General features: G+C 38.2%; 1 protein-coding gene across 3 annotated transcripts in view; it reads right to left on the bottom strand.

Annotated features, from left to right (window-relative positions):
• The window catches only part of CAMK2A (calcium/calmodulin dependent protein kinase II alpha), a 173,310-nt gene that overhangs the window by 73,033 nt on the left and 79,911 nt on the right, over nt 1-20,366 (bottom strand). For all 3 annotated transcript variants that reach the window (XM_060765445.2, XM_060765443.2, XM_060765444.2), the window contains exon 4: nt 80-134. In XM_060765445.2, the coding sequence (XP_060621428.1) occupies nt 80-134 (55 nt within the window). The remainder of the gene's footprint in view (nt 1-79; nt 135-20,366) is intronic.

The following is a 20,366-nucleotide window of genomic DNA, read 5'->3' as shown; positions in this document are numbered from 1 at the left end:
ACGTTCTGAGAAAAAGGGCATTATTTTACATAACCAACTTGCATATGAAGATTTTTGTATTTTCCCCACCATTACTTACAGGTCAAATATCAGATAGTGGTGCGCTTCCTCTGATATGCTGTCATGGAGCCTCACTGTAGAGACAAAATGGATCAGGTTACCAGTTGGGATGAAATATTCATTCAGGGACAAATCGTTTGATTCCTTACCTCAGTCATTAGAGCTGGACTGCTTTCCTTGTATAATAAAGGATACAAATTCAAGAGCATAAAAAAATCACACTCAGCCTCATCTATATCTTCCACTCTCCTTGTCATGGCACCTCTGCAATGGTATGTGTGAACAATGTGCTTAAAAACTGTGCACCATACTCAGGTGCATGCAAAGAGAAGAGATCATTTATAGACCTTGACAAGAATTACTGCATTTCCTCTGAACTAGACAATGCCAAGTGAATAAAAAAAGTGTTTGGATGTCATTCAGGAAGGAGAGAAAAGAAACTGCAGAATCAAACAAAAGGTAGATGCAAGGACATTTCATATGATCCATTGTGCATGCACCCAGATGTGTATTGAATGGATTTGCATTTGGTTCATCTTTATTAAACTGAGAAGTGCATTCTCAGCTTAATAAAGATGAACCAAATACATTTCCCCCCAATCATCCCATTGATGTGTGCTTGGGAATATAAATTTTCCTGAGCCACTGGGCCTGCTCTTGCATTTCCTTGAGGCATTGGGCCAATCATTCTGCTAGATTAAGTCTAGATAGTCTGTTGGGGAGGGGCGGGGGGGGGGGGGCTTTTTAGGCAATGAATCTTTTGTGTGATTTTTTTAAAAGTACAAATAGAGTCACTCTTATCCAAAATGCTTGGAATCAGCAGGTTTTTGTTTTTTTTTACTTTCTCAGATTTTGAAATTCCTGTATTTGCAAATGCATAGAGAATGAAGGATACAGGAAAAAGTGGACTAGTCACATGTACAGTGTTCACTGAGCTTTTCCTCAAGGAACTCTGACAGAGGAAAGAGAAGAAGGGAAAGTGGACGAAGGCTCTGTTTACCCAAGCCCCTGAAAAAAAAAGATATTCCAGACACTTCCCTGGCTACAAACACATTTTCTGCCCTTCTAGTAAAGAAGCCAGGGCAAGAGCAGAAAATTTCACACCCCCATCTCATGACTCTGTTTCTTTCTCTCTGTGCTGGATAAAGACAGAGGCTATTGGGGCCACTACAAGCATGCAGCTGTTTCCAGAGCAACCACTACTATCACTGGCTGGGTAGAAGGTGAGTGCAGAAACATCTGGGACATCTAAAATGACAGATGTGGGTGGTTGGTGGCAAAAGGTTTGGAATTTTGTAGTATTTTGGATTTCCAGATAACAGAGACTTAACCTTTCTATAATCAAAAACCAAAATTTCAATGCCACCATATCCTTCTTGGCATTGGTTGTAAAGATCAGGGTATCATCAGCATACTGATGACACCCAACTCCAAAGTTCCAGATGACCTATCCAAGAGACTTCATGTAAATGTTGAAAAATACAAGGGATAGTACTTTTTTTTTTGTCGTGTCAGGAGCGACTTGAGAAACTGCAAGTTGCTTCTGGTGTGAGCGAATTGGCTGTCTGCAAGGACATTGCCCAGGGGACATCCGGATGTTTTTCATGTTTTATCATCCTTGTGGGAGGCTTCTCATGTCCCCTCATGAGGAGCTGGAGCTGATAGAGGGAGCTCATCCACACTCTCCCCAGATTCGAACCTGCGACCTGTCGGTCTTCAGTCCTGCCGGCACGGGGGTTTAACCCACTGCGCCACCGGGGGCTCCAAGGGATAGTACTAATCCCTGTGGAACCACACAGGCTAATTGCCAAAAGACTGAACAACATGTTGCTGTGAGTTTTCCAGGCTGTATGGCCATGTTACAGAAGCATTCTCTCCTGATGTTTCACCCACATCTATGGTAGGCATACTCTGAGGTTGTGAACAATTCCTCAACATTCAGTCAAGAAAGACCAGAATCAACAAAAAAACAATGTTCCCAACTCCTATAATAGTCAAACATTCCAGAAGGATACTGTAGTTGATGACATCAAATGCCATTGAAAGATCCAGGAAGGCCAATAGGGACTTTGTTCACTTAGCCAAATTCCAAGTGTAGATCACCTATCAAAGTGATCAAACCTATTCTTATCTTATAACTTGCCTGAAACCAGATTTAAATGGATCCAGAATGCCAGGAATGTTGTTGCCATCACCTGCTTTAGGACCTTACTCCTGAAGTTCTTTCAAACATTTGACCTGAGCCACATCTACATGACCACATAGGTCAGTTTAGAACAAGTTTCAGATAAACTAGTTTCATTGTACGGATGGTTATATTGATATGACAAGAACAGGTTTATGGGCAAGAAGTGTTGACATTAATCATAGATGATGACCTCAAACTGGTTCCAGAATTCACAGGATCCACAGCTTGACAGCCACCAGAGAATGCATGCTCTCCCCCGCTTGCCTGGCAAGATGCCCGCCAGTGTTCTGGAGGGATGCCAGGAAAAAATGGAAAGTGACAGCAGTGCCATTAATCAATTACCTGTCCCAGGGGATCAGTGATCCCCCTGCTGCCCATTTTCACTGACTTGCCTTGCTCTGCTCAAATTCACTGCCTTGCTGCTGATTTGGACCTAAGTACAAACAAACACACTGGAGCAGGTAAGGTAGCTTACATCAACAGTCCAATGTCAGAAACATGAAGTACAAACAAACGCCAATGCCAAGATTCAGATTTCCAGAAGTCCAAGTCAGAAGTCCTTAGGTAACAAACCGGGAAGCAACAGAGTGAGCTCCTAAGACAAGAGCAAACAAGCAATGGACTCAAGCCAGATAATGATGATGTCCACAGCAAGAGAATCACAGCACTGATAATTTTATATTTCAAGTATTTCTCAGGTAATCTACAAAATTTGCAGAGACCTACCTGCTGTAATCAATGTTCTAGAAGTATGGATGTGTTTAGCTCTTCTGTAACTTGCTCAGAAATACTTGCTTCACCTTCACCTACAGGGATTTGCACAAACTTCTGTGGAGTGTTTGCTTCAATTGAGGGCTCCTCTTTGGTAGTGGCTGAGCTATGGAACTACTTGATAACGCAATGGAATAACGATTTGACATGGAGATGCTTACGATAATGTTTTAAGGCTTTGTACAGTTTTTATATTTTTTATATCATATGCTATTTTTAACAGAATTTCTTGATTGTTTTTATTTGTTATAATTGTTGAGGAATTGAATTGTTGCCAATTTGTGAACCACTCTGAGTCGCCTCTGGGCTGAGAGGGACGGTAAATAAATAAAATAAATAAATAAATAGGCATAGCAGACTCCTGGGAGCTGCCAGTCCCCATCTCCTCTTCTGGCCCATCTAGCCACTCCTTGGCCTCACTATCCAAGCTGGCCATAACAATCAGTGGATCTGTGTGGACTGTGTTGCAGCTTCCAGCTGGTTTCTGGGGTGCCTGTGTATACCTGTGTATGGAATTGGAGTTCTATAATCCACATTCTGCTCTGGCTAAATTAGCTGTGTAGAAGTAGCCTTTGTTTCATAAGTCCGGTGAGTTTTCAGTTCTTTGAATATGTAATTATCCATATACATACACTGAATGTTTCAATGGTAACACCAGGATTTCCAGAGCAAGATGACCACTCACCAACCTACTTTGCTCCCCCTCCCCCCACCCCACAATACCACCCAGTGGTTAGAACTCATCAGCCAGTGCATTCACACAAAACTCTGTGCTTAATTTCTCCTCCTCCCCTCTGTATACCAAGCCCTTATTTGTTATAGGTATAGAATATTTCAAGACATGCCTATTTTGTTTGCATGAGTAATTCCTCTTTAAATTCAGTTCTGCCATGGACCAAGGCAATATGAGCATTTGAGATTTTATCAATTGCTTGGCTTAATAAAATCTTCCTTCTTACTCATAGATGTCAGATATGCAATTGGCCCCTTCCACACTGCCAGATAATCCAGGTTATCAAAGCAGAAAATCCACATTATCTGATTTGAACTAGATTATCTTAGGGTGGTTCCAGACATCACTAAATCACGTGCTTTAGTTGAGGGCAAAAAAACAAAAACAAAAAACCCTGGACCTGAGAAGATGTCTGGATACAGACCTGTTGGTCTCGGTATTTCTGCCTCCATTGTTCACACTTGCTGCTTTGTGGTACAACGGGTGGCAGCTAGGTCCCTTAATGGAACAAACTATAAGGAGCATACAACGCCCCTATTAAAACAGCTTCACTAGCTGCCGATAAGCTGCCGAGCCAAATTCAAGGTGCAGGTTATGACCTATAAAGCCCTAAATGGTTCAGGCCCCGCCTATCTTTGCGATCGTATCTCCCTCTATGAACCAGCGCAAACTTTAAGATCTTCCGGGGAAGACCTCCTTTCGCTCCCACCACCATCACAAGCACGATTGGTGGGGACAAGAGAGAGGGCCTTCTCAGTGGTGGAATGTCCTTCCTAAAGAAATAAGACAGATCCCATCCCTCCCCTCCTTTTGTAAGAGCCTGAAGACCTGGTGGTTTAAGCAAGCCTTTGAAAGTAACTAGTTCTAGCTCAGCCCCAGATACTGTTGAATATGGCAATATGTTTTTCTACCAATTACCCAGGTTACCTCTTCCTATTAGACCCCGGAAATGAACAGCCATAGACTCTACTTAATTTCCTGGGCCCTCTACAAATTGCACTAGCCCCAGCTAGTATATATATTTATTTTAAATATATATGTGCTATTGTAATTTTTAATGCTTATATTGTCTTGTTAATTTTATGTTTATGCTGTTTTCTTTGTATGTATTGATGATGTTACTTGGAAACCGCTCTGAGTCCTCTCGGGGAGATAGAGCGGTATATAAATAAAATTTTGTTGTTTGTTGCTTGCTATTGCGAGAGTTTAAGATGGCTGCTGTGGGACTTCAGTGTTTGTTTGTATGTTTTTAAAAAAGCCTAAGATACAAACATGTGAAGATGCGAATTGCTTCCACGTTTATAGGGAACAGTGTTTGGCCACTCTCCTGTTTGGAGAGCTCCTGGGATAAAGGTAATGTCTGAACGGGCCCTTAGTCTACACTGCCATATAATTCAGTTCAATGCAGATAATTAGGATTTTATGCAGCTGTGTATAAGGGGCCTTGGAGGACAGTTTACACATAAAGGGAACACTCCCCTTTTGCCAAACCCAGAACTTGAAATGTGCCATCAACATTCTACATTTGAGAACCACACACACACTAATGTGTGTCAACTGCTGAATAATGTATTCTACAGTTTTCACAATATGTGGATAATAATGAAATGTAAACTTTTCTAACCAAAAACGTAAAAAGACTGGAGCAGCTTTAAGAATGGCATACAAAGAAAAAATCAAAATGGTTTGGCTTCACTCATACATTGATGAGGAAGAGGGATAGTCTAAGAGATGTTCGTTTATTTTTTCATGTCAGGAGCAAGTTGAGAAACTGTAAGTCGCTTCTGGTGTGAGATGGTATAGACAGGAAGTATATGTGTCAATTGCAATTAAAAGGCCACAACAGTCTACAATACATAATTTGCACTAGTGTACAGCAGGATATTTGATTAGGCAAATGTTTTGAGTGTTACTAGTCAATGATGCCTGTTCTCTCTCAGGCATCTTTGTGGAGTATTCATTTACCATCCCTAGCTTCACTAAACTATATGTGTATATGTGTGCTTTCACATTGCCGGGCTGCGGCACAGCTAGTTTAATAGCCAGCTGCATTAAATCACTACTGACCGAGAGAAGCCAGCCCAGGTTGGAGTAAGCTCCCGACCATTAATAGTGTAGCTTAATATTGACCTATACAGCCCAAAAGACTGTCAGGTAGGAAATTTAGGTACCCCTTTATGCAGAGAGGCTAATTTATGACACCACAAAAACTTCCAGCAGCATGCATAAGTATTCCATCAAGGACTCTATGTCACAAGTGGACAGTGAAGCGACAGCTCGAGCATACCCTCATGAAGACAGAAAGCTCAAATGTTAAATTGCCTCTGTATTTGTCTATATATGTTACATGTCTATGGCACTGAATGTTTGCCACGTGTATATGTGCATTGTAATCCACCCTGAGGCCCCTGTGAAGTGAGAAGGGTGGAATATAAATACTGTAAATAAATAAATAACCTATACATTCTTGGCAATCCCATGAATTTCAAAGGGGTTTCTTAAGCACTTAAGTGGTTTTGTCAGCTCTTTCCTCTGAAACACAACCTACAGCATTTAAACATAGTATGGCATGGAATAGAATGTGATAGCACTAATCATCACAATTGATGACTGCATTTTATGCATTCAAACACTCATGTTGGGTAGGATAAGAAAAACCAGATTCCTCACTTTGAAATAGCCACACTAGAATTAGTATGCTTTTTAAAGTCATAACAGTTGTCTCCATGCCTGCCTGACAATTTTAGTTGCTTGGCAACCTGGTGGTGGGGAGAGAAGGGGCAAGGAAGGAGTAAGAGAGGATGGATTTTAGGGTTGTCTTTTCTAGGGAGAGAACCAGGAAGGATGCAGAATGGAAAGATAGTCATGAAAGATCCTCTTCTTTCCCCCTCCCCCCTTTAAAGATAAAAACTAACAATTGGGTAAATGGTGGGGACAGCTCATAGTGGTTTGTCACTATGAACCATCGGAAGTTTGGAGGATAATGTGGAATAAAGTGAAACAAAGCAGCATGATGTAGTGTGAAAGATAAAGATATATTGGAAAAATGCAAAATGCAATATTTTAAAGATAGCCATAGCCCCACTGCCCGCTAGTGTATTCCAGAAATTGTATACACACAGTGATAGATTGTGTATTGTAGGATGAGGAACCATACATCATATCCTTGGTTTCTTATGTCTTTTTGAGAAGTCTAAATGCTGCAGTTTTACCTCTTGGAATTTTAATCACAATTTCCGCACTCCTTTAGAAAATATACAGATCATCTCTAATCTCTGTTATTGCTAGAAAAAAAACTTGTTGTACTAAAAGAAATTCAAATGCAAGAAGAATCTAACAGTTTATGACAAAGATTGTTGAGGAAAGACTGAAAGTGTGCAGAACAATGAGCTGATGATTATGTACTCGCTGGGGAAAATAGCATGCTAACAGAAGGTAGAAGAAGACTTGGAATGCTGGGAGTAATGATTTCACATACATTGAAATGGGCATCACTGTTGAATTTAATCTGTTTTCCATGTTTACTAATTTATTTAAGAGTTGGCCATTGCTCCCCCAATCTGTGGAGGGGGGTAGAACATAAAGGAGATGTAGACAATGCTAATAGAAAATGAATTTAACTGGAAGACAATGGTGATTATATGTTTTTAATGGTTTTTATATGGATTTTATTATGTTTTGCTAAATATTTTTAATGGTATTTATGACTGTTGTGGCATCAAATTGCTGCCAATTTTTAAGCCGCTTTGTGTCACCTTCGGACTGAGAAAAGCGGGACAGAATTACTGAAAATAAATAAATAAATGAAAGATACTGACTAATTCAAATATTACAAACTTACATGCATGCCTCAATAATATGCATCTTAACATTCTTGCATACTAAAAACTGATACATTTTGGATTAAATAAAATACACCAATTTCTTTTTATGATTAATTCAATGGTTTATTATCTTGCCTTTGGATGAAGGGACAAGTTTGAGCCTTAAAGGTTCTAGATCCTCCAGAAAGACTGGATTAGAACAAAGATTTCTGGACCTTGCAGTTGAATTGAGTATGAGAACACATAGACCTTCCATTGTGATAGCCAAACAGCACTTATGTACCTGACCGGCAATCTCAATACAATTAAAGAAGCAATTAAAGGAGAAGTGAAGGAGAGTGAAGGAGAGTGAAGAAAAGAAAGAAAGAAAAAGAGGGTAGAAGAGAAAAGAGAAGGAAAGGAGATTTAAAGAGACTTAAAGTACTCAAAGTACCTGGAAGAAGTCTGATTAAAGTAAGTGAAATTGCCAATTGGAACCAATTTGTAAAAAAAATATATATTTAAGCATAAACATAAGAGCTGGCTCAACAATAGGGGAGGAAAAAAAAAGGGAGGTGGAGAAGAGGAGAGAAGAAAGGCAAGACAAGATATCAGAAAGGTAAACTGACCTTGAGTCGGCGTTGTTTGGGCTTCAGTGCGGAGAGTGTGGTGTGAGGACGGAGGTAGCAAGGAAGGACGAGAGGCGGAGACGAGAGGCGGAGAGAGGAGGCACGCACGAGGGAGGGAAGCCAGGAAGACGGGAAGTGACGCTGGGAGGAGAGCCGGGAAGTAGAGGATAAACAACGTTGGAAATAACGCGAGAAGGACAGTAGGAGACTCCCGGGCGAAATCTCGCGAGAGCGGGAGGAAAGAAGGAAGTAATACAGCGAGAAAAAAAGAGAATCACGATAGGAGAAAGAAAGCAGTCTCGCGAGAAGTGAATAATAATACAGGAAGAAGGGCAAAGTAACTAATAGGAAGAAGGGCAATACAGCGGAATATAGACGAAGGAAGACAGAGAAACCAAAGAAGGTAAAGGAGCCAAACGGAACCAAAAGGAGGCGGAGGACCCAGAATAAAAGAGTTAACGACTAAAGAAGCAGATGTAAGTACAAAGCGGAGCGAGAAGGAAAATAATTAAAGGAAAATTGACAAAGAAAATAACAAAAAATAATAATAAATAATAATAATATATGAATAAAAATTAAAAATAATAATAATAATAAAAAAATAAATACAAATACATACAAAGAATATACAAAAAAAATATAATTAAATAAGCCTGTTAAATATTAAAGAAATACAGGAAGAAGGAGACTGATTAATTAAAGAAGAAAGACTACATGAAAGAGTGGACCAGTATAAAGTGGTGGAAGGAAAACAAGTTTCAGAAAATGGCGGCAAATAAGCTTAAAGGAGAGAAGGAGGGGAAGGAGACAAAAGGGACACCAAGAAAGCTGTCAACTACGGAAGAGCCAAACCTAAAGGAGATGCTGAAAGAAATGATGACGGAGGTGTTGACAGAAATCCAGACTATGAAGACAGAGGTTCAGACAATAAAAGAAAGACAAGATATATATCAAAAAATTGCGCAAGTACAGATGACAGAACTGAAAAAAGATATAAGAGAGGAAATAGGAAAATTGAGAATGGAGATGTCAACAATGCAACAAGAAGTCAAAGAGTTAAAGAGAGAGGAAAAAGGAATGAAGAAGGAACAGGAAGAAACACAAACGAAAGTGAGGAATCTAGAAATTAAAAGCGTACGGATAGAGACTAAACAGGAAGAGGTAGAGGCGAAGGAGATGGAGTTTCAATTGCGTTTAAGAAATATACAGGAAGAATCGGATGAAAACATAAGAGAGAAGGTAACAGAAATATTGGCAGAATTATTGGAATGTACTGGACAAAGAATACAGGACTGGACAGACAGAATATACAGAATCAATACAAACTATGCAAAGAGAAACAAGACTCCACGAGACGTAATAGTGAACTTTGTGAAAAAGACAACGAGAGATGACGTGCTGAGACTTAACAACAAGAAAAAGATATACTATAAAGGAAAGAAAGTAGTTATACTAAAAGAATTTCCGGGAATAGTACTGAAAAGAAGAAGAAAATACGCGCCACTGACAGAAGAACTAAAGAGACAGAGAATTCGTTTTAGGTGGGAAAGAGAAGAAGGTCTGATGCTGACATATAAAGAACAAAGAATCTGGATTAAAAGTGAAGAAAGTGCAAAAGAATTCTTAAATAGGTTGAGGATGGAGGGAGAGAGAGAAAAAGGAGAGCATGCAAAAGGAGGAACAAAGAAGAAGAAACGCACAGACTCACTAGAGGAAGATGACATAGAAAAAGAAGAGATGAGGAGATTCTCAGAAGAAGGCGCAGGAATACTGAACCTAAGTGATCCGGAGGAGGAGGAAGAAAGCATAGAAGAAGAGGAAGAAACAGGAGAAGAAGAAGAAATAGAAGAAGGACAAGTGGAAGGAGAAGGGAGAGAACAGACTACAAGAGAAGTAGAAGAAGAAAAAGAAATATGCTGAAGAATCTAAGAATTTACTCGAATAATGTGAATGGGATGAACTCCCCAAATAAAAGAAATAAAATATTTAATGGATTAAAGAAAAAGAATTATCATGTTATTGCGTTGCAAGAAACACACATCATGGGCAGGCACACAAAACATCTAGAAAACAAAAAATTGGGACAAACATTTCACGCATCGATACAAGAAAAAAAAAGAGGCTTAGTGACATATATAGATAAGAATATAACAGCCAACTTAGCATTTAAGGATGAAGAAGGAAGATTTCTAGGGGTGTCAATTTGGCTGCAAAATAAAAAAATACTCATATGTAACATTTATGCGCCGAATCATGCCAAGACAAAATTTGTGGAAAGGTTGAAGAAAAATATAGAAGAACAAGAATTCGAGCAGATAATAATGTTAGGAGATTTTAATGGGGTATTAAATAGAGAATTGGACAGAAGTGGGACAAAAAGAAAGGTAGGAAAGAAGGAAGAAGAGAAGGGAGATTTACCAAAATCATTGACAAAAATGATGCAAGAATTATGCTTGGTAGGTATCTGGAGAGTGAGGAATGAAAGGAAAAGAGATTACACATATTATTCGGCAAGACACAAAAAATGGTCAAGAATAGATATGATGTGGATAACAGCATCTCTACAAATAAATGTATCAAAAGTACTAATTTTGCCCAGGATAAATTCAGATCATTGCGCAATGGAATTGGAAATAAGATTGATGGAAAAAATGAGAAGATGGAGATTGGACGAAAACCTACTGAAAAGGGAAGAGGACATAGAACGGAATAGGAAATTATTAAAGGAATATTTCGAAATGAATGAAGATCCAGAAACACAAATATTTACATTATGGGAGGCGAGTAAGGCCGTTATGAGAGGTAATTTCATACAACAAAAGAGCAGAAAGAATAAAGAAAAGAGGGAAAAAACGAAGAAGATATGGGAAGGAATTGAAGAAGAGGAAGGAAGGTTGAAAATAAACCCATTAAATAAGGAAGCAAAGAAAAATCTAGAACATCTACATAAACAAAGAGAACTGCTAGAAACGGAAGAAAGGGAAAAGGAATTAAAATATATTAAACAGAATCACTTTATGAATGCGAATAAACCTGGCCGCTGGTTGGCAAACAAAATAAGGAAGAAAAAGGAGGCAACAGTCATTACCAAATTAATGGACAAGGAAAAAAGCATAATTAAAGAAGAAGAGATTCGGAAACAATTTTATGAATTCTACAAGAAACTGTATCAGGAGGAGAACATAGAAGAAGAGGAGATATATCAATATTTATCTAAACATAAAATCCAAAGAATCTCGGATGGACAAAGAGAAAATCTGAATAAAGAAATATCAGAGAAAGAAATCAAAGAAGCAATAAATAAATTGAAACCGAATAAGACCCCAGGTCCAGATGGGATATCAGCAATATATTATAAAACCCTGCAGCAGGAGCTGATGCCATACTTAAAGGTAATGCTGAATAGAATAAGAATTTATAAAGAGATCCCAGAGTCTTGGAAGCAAGCAAATATTTGCCTGATACATAAAGAAAATTCGGACAAAGAACAAGTTAAAAATTACAGGCCAATTTCGTTATTGAATGTTGATTACAAAATTTTTAGTTTGATAATGGCAGAAAGATTAAAACAATTGTTGGATGAATATATAAAAGAAGAACAGGCCGGCTTTCTGCCTAACAGATACCAAAGTGAAAATGTAAGGACGATCATAGATCTAATAGAATATTATGAAAATAAACATCAAAATAAAGTAATGTTTCTAGCTTTAGATGCGGAAAAAGCATTCGACAATGTAAATTGGAAGTTTTTCAAAATTATAATGAGAGAGATGGATTTGGGATTTTATTTTCAGAATGCAATCGAGGCGATTTATGAAAAACAGGAGGCAAAAGTATTAGTAAACGGCAGAGAGACAGAAAATATTGGAATTAGAAAAGGAACAAGGCAGGGATGTCCCCTATCGCCATTAATTTTTATTCTTACATTAGAAGTGTTGCTAAATAAAATAAGAGAGGAAAAAAAATTGGCAGGCGCAAAGATACAAGGACAAGAATACAAGATTCGAGCATATGCAGATGACGTGATTTGTGTTATCGAAGACCCGAAAAATAACTTAGAGGAATGGATAAAAACAATAAAGGACTTCGGGAAGGTCTCAGGTTTCAAAATTAATATGGAAAAAACAAAGGCAATAACTAAAAACATCGAGAAAAAAGAACAAGAAGAAATAAGAAACAGGTGGAGCATCCAGATAGTCAAGAAGCTGAAATATCTGGGAATAATACTAACATCAAAAAACTTACAGTTATTACAAAACAATTATATAGAAAAATGGAAAGAGATAAGAAAAGATCTGGAAAGATGGAAAAATTTAAACTTATCATTACTAGGGCGAATCGCAATAGTGAAGATGAATATTTTGCCAAAACTCTTATTTTTATTTCAAAACATACCAATTATTCGGAATAAAAAAATATTAAAAGATTGGAATAAGGACATTAAAAAATTTATTTGGAAAAATAAAAAACCGAGAATTGGCTATGACAACATGACAGAAAGAAAAGAAAAAGGTGGTTTTGCAGTGCCAGACCTGGAACTCTATTTAGAAACAATTGCACTGCTTTGGGCTAAAGACTGGGCGAAATTGGAAAAGAAAAAAATTATTAATATTAGAAGGTGCAGATCTAAGAGAAGGATGGCACACCTATATATGGTATAAAGGGAAAAAAAATGAGAAGAATTTTGGAAACCATTTCATAAGGTCAACTGTATTAAACGTATGGGAAAAATACAAGCATAAGTTATATAATACAACCCCCATGTGGGTCTCCCCCCTGGAGGCAGGGCAGAGGCGATGCACAGGATGGCATGAATGGATGAAATATAAAGATCTATTAAAAAAAGAAGGAGAGGATGTAATACTAAAGTCGCAGGAAGAATTGAACACAGTGAATAAAAAAGTCTCATGGCTAGAATACTGGACTATAAAAGAGAAGTACAAAAACGATAAAAAGATTGGATTTAATCAGGAAAAAAACTTTTGGGACAACATAATGGATTCAAGAAAGAAATTAATAACAAAGGTGTATAAAAAATTATTGGAGTGAAAATTGGAAAATAAAGAAGAAAAAAATTATAAAAAGAGATGGAATGAAAATATTAGAAGGAACATTAAACAAGAAGAATGGGAAAAAATTTGGAAAGAAAAATTAAAATACTGTTACGCTACTGATTTAAAAGAAAATTGGTTAAAGATAGCCCATCGTTGGTATATAACACCGAAAAAATTGGGGAAATGTAGCAGAAACTATAACACGGCATGCTGGAAATGCAAGGAAGAAGAGGGGTCATATTTCCATCTCTGGTGGACATGCAAGAAGGCAAAACAATACTGGAGAGAGGTACAAAAAGAATTACAAGATATACTAAAAATCAAAATTCCATGGAAAGCAGAATTTTTTCTATTGGGGATGCACGACTTAAAGATTGATAGAAATATAGACAAGATCCTCTTCTTGATGACAACAGCAGCAAGAATCTGCTACGCTAGGAGATGGAAAAAGATGGAAACTCCAGATGAAGATGAAAGACTAACCAAAATCTTAGAAATTCAAAATATGGACAGACTTACCTTTTTAATCGCAAAGAGTAAAGGGATAAACATGAAAGAAACGAACTGGCAAGTAGTGATGGACTATTTCAGACATAAAAACAAGAAGATTCTAATTTAACTGACAAAAAGAAGGATGTAAGAAGGAAAATGAAGCTGAAGAGAAATAAGTGAGATAAGAAAAGGAAGAAAGAAAGGGGAACAGACCTCGGGAGGACCCTAGGAAGTCAATAACATCTATCACTCTATTTTTCTTTTAACTAGGCTTTGGGCTACGCTATACCTCTACTCTCTCTCTTTCCCTTCACTATGATCTTATCTCTCGGCTCACTATTAGAGCTCTCTATCTCTTATCTTGGCATCTAGCCAACACAATTTTTTCTTTTCGGGCTTTTCACTATATATTGGATCACAACTATTTTAATATAGGAGTTTAAACTCTTTAAACTCTTTATATTTTAAATGTTAACTTGAAAACTTAATAAAGATTAATAAAAAAAATAAAAAAATAAAAAAAATAAAAAGAAGCTGCCTTGAATCCCACTATTGGGGAAAGAGCAGATACAAAATTAGTAACATAAATATTGTAAATGAAATCACTATCAGACTTGAAATCATTTTGTTTTCAATGTCACTTCAAATTCTTAATTTATAGAGTGTCAATAAACTCACTACAAAGAAATTACTGGGATTCATTTTACTTTACCATAGTCACTTTGTTGCCATAGGTCATACAGGTTCATGCTTCAAGGCCTAAAGGCAACTTTACAACAAAACAAAATATTTGTGAAGAATATACTGCCAGAAAACAACTCAAATCCAAAACTGTTTCCTTTTTAGGACAGCTTTTGTATTAGCTCAGCAGACGTGAATACAGGTTAAGTATTCCTTATCAAAAGATACCTAGGATCAGAAATGTTTTGGATTTTGGAATTTTTCAGATTTTGGGATTTTCCATATACGTACATAACGAGATATCTTGGAGATAGATTCAAAGTCTAAAGACCAAATACATTTATGTTTCACGTTTACCTTATCCACATAGACTGAAGGTAATTTTATACACAATATTTTGAAGAATTATGTGCATGAAACACTGGCTAGATCTTCACTGCAATACACTGCAGTTTGAACTGCATTATATGACAGAGTAGATCCAGTCAAGATTTTTTGTACATTAACCATATCTTCCACCCCTCCAGAAGAATGGTGGATATGATTTTTACTGCATTACAGTTCCAAGAAAAATGCAGGGAACAAGATTAATCTCTGTACATGGCATTCATTGACCTTGCAAAGGCCTTCAACACAGTGAATCATAATGCTCTCTGGACCATCCTCAGATGTCCTGATACATTTGTGAACATTCTGCAGCTCCTCCATAACATGATGGCAATAGTCTTGGACAGCAAGGGCTCCCAAAGTGACCCATTTAAGGTGGGATCAAGTATCAAACAGGGACGCGTTATTGCCCCAACATTATTTTCCATCTTCATAGCCATGTTTCTACACCTTGTTCACAGGAAGCTTCCCACTGGTGTGGAAATCTCATATCGGACAGATGACAAGCTCTTTAATCTCAACAGGATGAAATCCAAAAGGTCACAACAACTTCTGCTATAGAACTACAATATGCTGATGATAATGTAGTCTGTGCTCATTCAAAGGAAGACCTACAAGTCACTTTAAACATCTTTGCAGATGCATATCAAAAGTTTGGCTTTGCATTGCACATTGAGAAAATCAAAATGCTCTACCAGCAGGCACCAACCAGAAATAAAGCTCAGTGGTGTTACACTAGAAAATGTCGACCCTTTCCGCTACCTTGGCAGCCACCTGTCATGGCTAGTGCTGACAATGAGGATGCGAGTGAATTATTACTTCTCCCAGCAATTGAGTTGGGCTCAAATACAGAGCTACAGCACATGCAGTAAAGAATCCGCCACTTCAGAACAGGAACAATAGTAACCCAAGTAGACAATGAAAGACTTATCACTCCTCTTGGCATAGATCATTGGCAGGATCAGGGACTTAGGAGTATTCCAGACTGGCTGCAATTAAGGACAATGGGATTCAAGTGCAGAGATCAAGTCATTTGGCTGAGAAGAGGCCCTGCAGGTGGAATCACCTGGGAGATTTACATAAATAGCTGAAGCTTGGAATCACTAGTTGCTAGTAGCAATGTTAGTATTGAGAGCTGTAGCCTGAAGTTCTGTGTTTTGACCCTTGAAAGATGGACTGTATTCAGCATGTTGGATCATATTCCTGGCTTTGGAATATTGGAATGGACTTACAGCTTATCCTCTTGCCTCCCCTTGCCATGAAAAAGCATCAAGCAAACTCTTGGTGGAACCACTTTCCATCTTGAAATCTATTTCCTCATTGTGAAAGACCATGTGGATCGAGAATAGGTCTCTACAGTCACTTATGAGTCCATCACTAAGACCCATACTCGGTGATGAGTGATAGCCTATGATGATGACATTGATCATCAGAAAGCAAGGGTGTGACTATCTCAGTCACCCATGAAAACAGTTTTGATTTTGGAGTATTTTTGATATAAGAAACAAGGGGTGCTCAACCAATATTAGTATTAAAAACCATTTAAATCTTACTAAAGCTATTGTGCCTCAAAGGGACAGTGTATTTGTGCCCTGTGTGATGTAGCCTATTAATGGATGAAATGGGGGATGAAAAGTGAAGCTTTTATTCACAGTCAATACAAAAAGGAGTGCTTGACAATCATTTGCAAAGAAAGTACGCAAGTCTATCCATTTACATGTCTTTTTAAAGCTTTCTAACTAAAGCATGTTACTATCTCTCTAGCACCTGCCCTGGCATTAATTGATTGGTCACATTTTGCTCATTCAAAATCAATTCTAAAAATTCTACAGCTATACACTAACTGTAAATAATGTGACCTAGCATAGAAATCATCTTAGTATAGCCGTCATCACAGCCACAAACTCCATATATCACACTCAGTAAATTGCTATGGAGCAGAATTCAAAACGATCTTAACAGATTAGAGAGATGGGCCAAAACTAAATATGTGAGGGGAAGTCATAGGGAGGAGGGAGCAAGCTTGTTTTCTGCTGCCTTGGGGACTAGGACGCAGAACAATGGCTTCAAACTACAAGAAAGGAGATTACATCTGAACATTAGGAAGACCTTCCTGACTGTGAGAGCCGTTCAGAAGTGGAACTCTCTGCCCCAGAGTGTGGTGGAGGCTCCTTCTTTGGAGCCTTTTAAACAGAGGCTGGATGGCCATCTGTTGGGGGCCATCGATTTTCCTGTTTCTTGTCTGGGGTTTGAACTGGATGGCCCATGAGGTCACTTCCAACTCTGTGATTCTGTCCTTTGAGTCCATTCTGACCATTATTTATATGTTTTTTAATTAAACGATTGTCTTCAATGGTGTCTGTCCACTAATAAAACAGCAACTCTCAGTAGAAACAGAATGGATTCCTACTCTCCCTCTGTTCCTCCTTGAATCTTCTATCCCAACCCCTAGATGGTTGTGGAGGGGCTTTCCATGAGAAAAAAAAAACCCTGGAAAACTAAGCAACTAAGAGATTCATTCATTCATTTGATATTCCAACTTTTCTCCTTGCACAGGACCCAAGCCAGGTTACTTATGCAAAACTAGAGGATGAAGAGAAGGAAAACCCCATCCTTTTCATGCTTTAATAAAGAAATTTCCATATAATATGTCATGTTTTCTCCTGCAACATCTCACCTTTGTGTCCTTGCAGATTTGCCATGAAATTTACTATGGCAAGTTATCGTGAAAGCATAGCAAACATTATTAAAATGTTGTCATCTTGTTCAGATTTGCACCAAGTCTGCTGTGAGATTTACTACAGTTTTTTGAGTAAAATTATTACTTTTGAGAACAATTCGTTTTGCTATGCTTGTATGGATCTCTCCCCCCCCCCCCCCCCGCCCATTTATGAATTTGGGTATCTGAGGGTTTGCTGTCATCCAATCTATCTGCTTCTCTCTTTTATTGGCTTCTATATTTTGCTGCCCACACTCAGAGAAGTCCTTGTCCTTTAGTCTCTTTCATGTTATTAAAAGCGACATACAATTTAATATGCTCATTTAAACACATCCACCACCACCACCAACTGCTTCCAGGTCAAAAAAAAAAAAGACATCATTCTCCATTTGACCATTGGGCCCGAAAGATTATGAAATCTGGCAGTTTACCACTTCCTGTAAACTTCCCTAAGTACACAAAGTAAGACTGCACAATTAATTTCCTGTTCTTGCCTTCAAAATTAAGGAATTGATGATTAAATGAAGTCCACCAATAACCACTGTTCTACCACTGCTTGGACAAGGATTAGGACCCCTTGTTGGCCTGAAAATATGAGTGTCCCTTCATGCTAACAGCAACACATGCACTTCATCTCACTCTTTGGTGTGTCAAAGCCAACTGTCAAGAGAATTAGTAAAGAAGTGGTGTGTGAGAGAGCATGTGTGTGTGTGTGTAGGTGACAGAGAGAGGGAGCGAGAAGGGCACCAGATGCTGTATTTGCATACATTCAGTTTGTTATACTCTCACGAAAGACCAACTGGCTTCATAATTAGATTTTACACCTCAATAAATTAATGCCAGCTATTCTGTTCAAATTATGTTGGTTAACCTAGAAAGTTAATTGAAAGAAGAAGAAGTAATGCAGCCCCCACCCAGTTTGGCTGCTGGGCATAGGGTGGCCATATGAAGAGAGGGAGAAGTTTCCTACATCTTTCACATATTCCCTCAGCATTTCACAAATGGACCCTAGGACACATATAGTCAAACAACATTAGAATGCAACCAAGTTAGAAAAAGTTATTTGTGAGGAGAACACACAAGATAGGAGAGGCTGCATCGGTTTACTTCAGCCTGAGAGTATTGGGAAGGTCAAGAATTTGCTCCTGGCTCTTCCCTCGCCTCTGATTTGCATGAAATCTATTTTGTTGCAGTTGAAACAATCTGACGATAAAGGTGGGAAGTGGAAGGAAGAGAGAAAAACTGGGATCCTTTAAAACCAACTGAAAAAGTGGAATGACAGAGAATTAATTAGAACCGCCTCCACCAAATTGGGACAGTTGGAGAATATGCCGTCATTATTGGATACAACACTATATGTGGAACAATGTTTTGTTGAAGAGGGAATTTCCACAGCTGTGGATTACCACAGAAATGTTTTGTTTTTTTTTGTCCAATCATTAAAAATGTAAGAACCCCCTTCTCTTCTCCATCTGGCCACTTGAGCTGTAAGAGGTTCTGCAGGTACATCAAGACATGCATAGTCAACATAGGATGCACAGTAGGTATGTCCGGATACAGCGATAAGACAGGGTACCGCCAGAACCCTGGATGTTTCAATATAAGTAGCATGTTTGTCCACACTGCCTGGTGATTACCACTTGCAGCAGAATCAGCTAAACAAACATTGTTAATTGTTTTATCTAAATATAGCAGCAGTCAATATTCTGGATTGTTTGCCAACCACTACCAAACTAAAGACACAAACAACTGCTGATTCTTGCTGAGTGTGGAGAGAAGCCAGAGCACCCATGGTTACCATATTCAGATGAGTGACATCAGGTTTCTTTATCCAGTTTTCCAATGGGCAGTGTGTGCATCCAATCCTTGCTTGCTACTTTTTTAATCACTCCATCGATGTCAGTAGTGACATTTTACAGCCGAGATGAGGCCAGATGATACTCTGGTCTCAGTATCATACTACCATTGTTCAGCTTTTGATAGCTTGAGCATTGTAGTCATCGTCATTTTTATAGCCTGCCTTTTCCCCCAAGACTGGGACCCAAGCTCACACATTTAAAAGATTAGAATTGCAGACATATAAAAAGCCACATTAAAACTGAATTAAACTAAGAACCATATTAAAAACATAAACACTAAAAGATTCTTAAAACATTAAACCCATACAATTAAAGCAACGTGGCACTTAAGAGTTCTATTTTGTTTTTGTTTTTCATTTTTAAAAACCTGTCTGAATAATTTGTTGGCCTGCCAATGGAAAAACAGTATGGACAAAGGTATTCTAGCCTCTCAAGGAAGAAAATTCAAGTTCATTTTATTACAGTCAGTGACCAGCTCGAGAGAAGAGGGACACAGACCCACACAAATACATCAGATCTAAGGGTCGAGAAATCTAAAAAGAGTATATGAAAAGGTAGGGACAGCCACTCAGAAAACCCTATTTCCTCTTTCCGCCAGCCATATCCATGAAAAAATCTTTCAGGTTTCATTTGGTCTTTTCAAAAGGAACTTTCTAAGGCGCCTCTGCTTTTGTGGTCTCTGTTGTCCAATCAATCAATTGCAGTACTACCTTAACTATTATCCAAAGCCACCTTTCTACTTTTTGTCTTTATAGTAATATGCATGGCTAATAGGGTTGCTGGAATGAGACCCAGAGAGTACTGTTGCACTTTTAATAGCTTTGTGCAAGAGGGGATTTCAGCAGGTGTTGCTTGCTTATCACACAATCAAGTAAGACCTGCTCAAATCACCTATACACAACCTCTATTTATTTATTTACTTACTTACATACTTACTTACTTACAGTATTTATATTCCACCCTTCTCATCCCAAAGGAGACTCAGGGTGG

This window comes from Anolis sagrei, chromosome 2 (genome assembly GCF_037176765.1).
Source record: "Anolis sagrei isolate rAnoSag1 chromosome 2, rAnoSag1.mat, whole genome shotgun sequence".
NCBI lineage: Eukaryota > Metazoa > Chordata > Lepidosauria > Squamata > Dactyloidae > Anolis > Anolis sagrei.
This window is presented reverse-complemented; position numbering and strand designations above follow the sequence as displayed.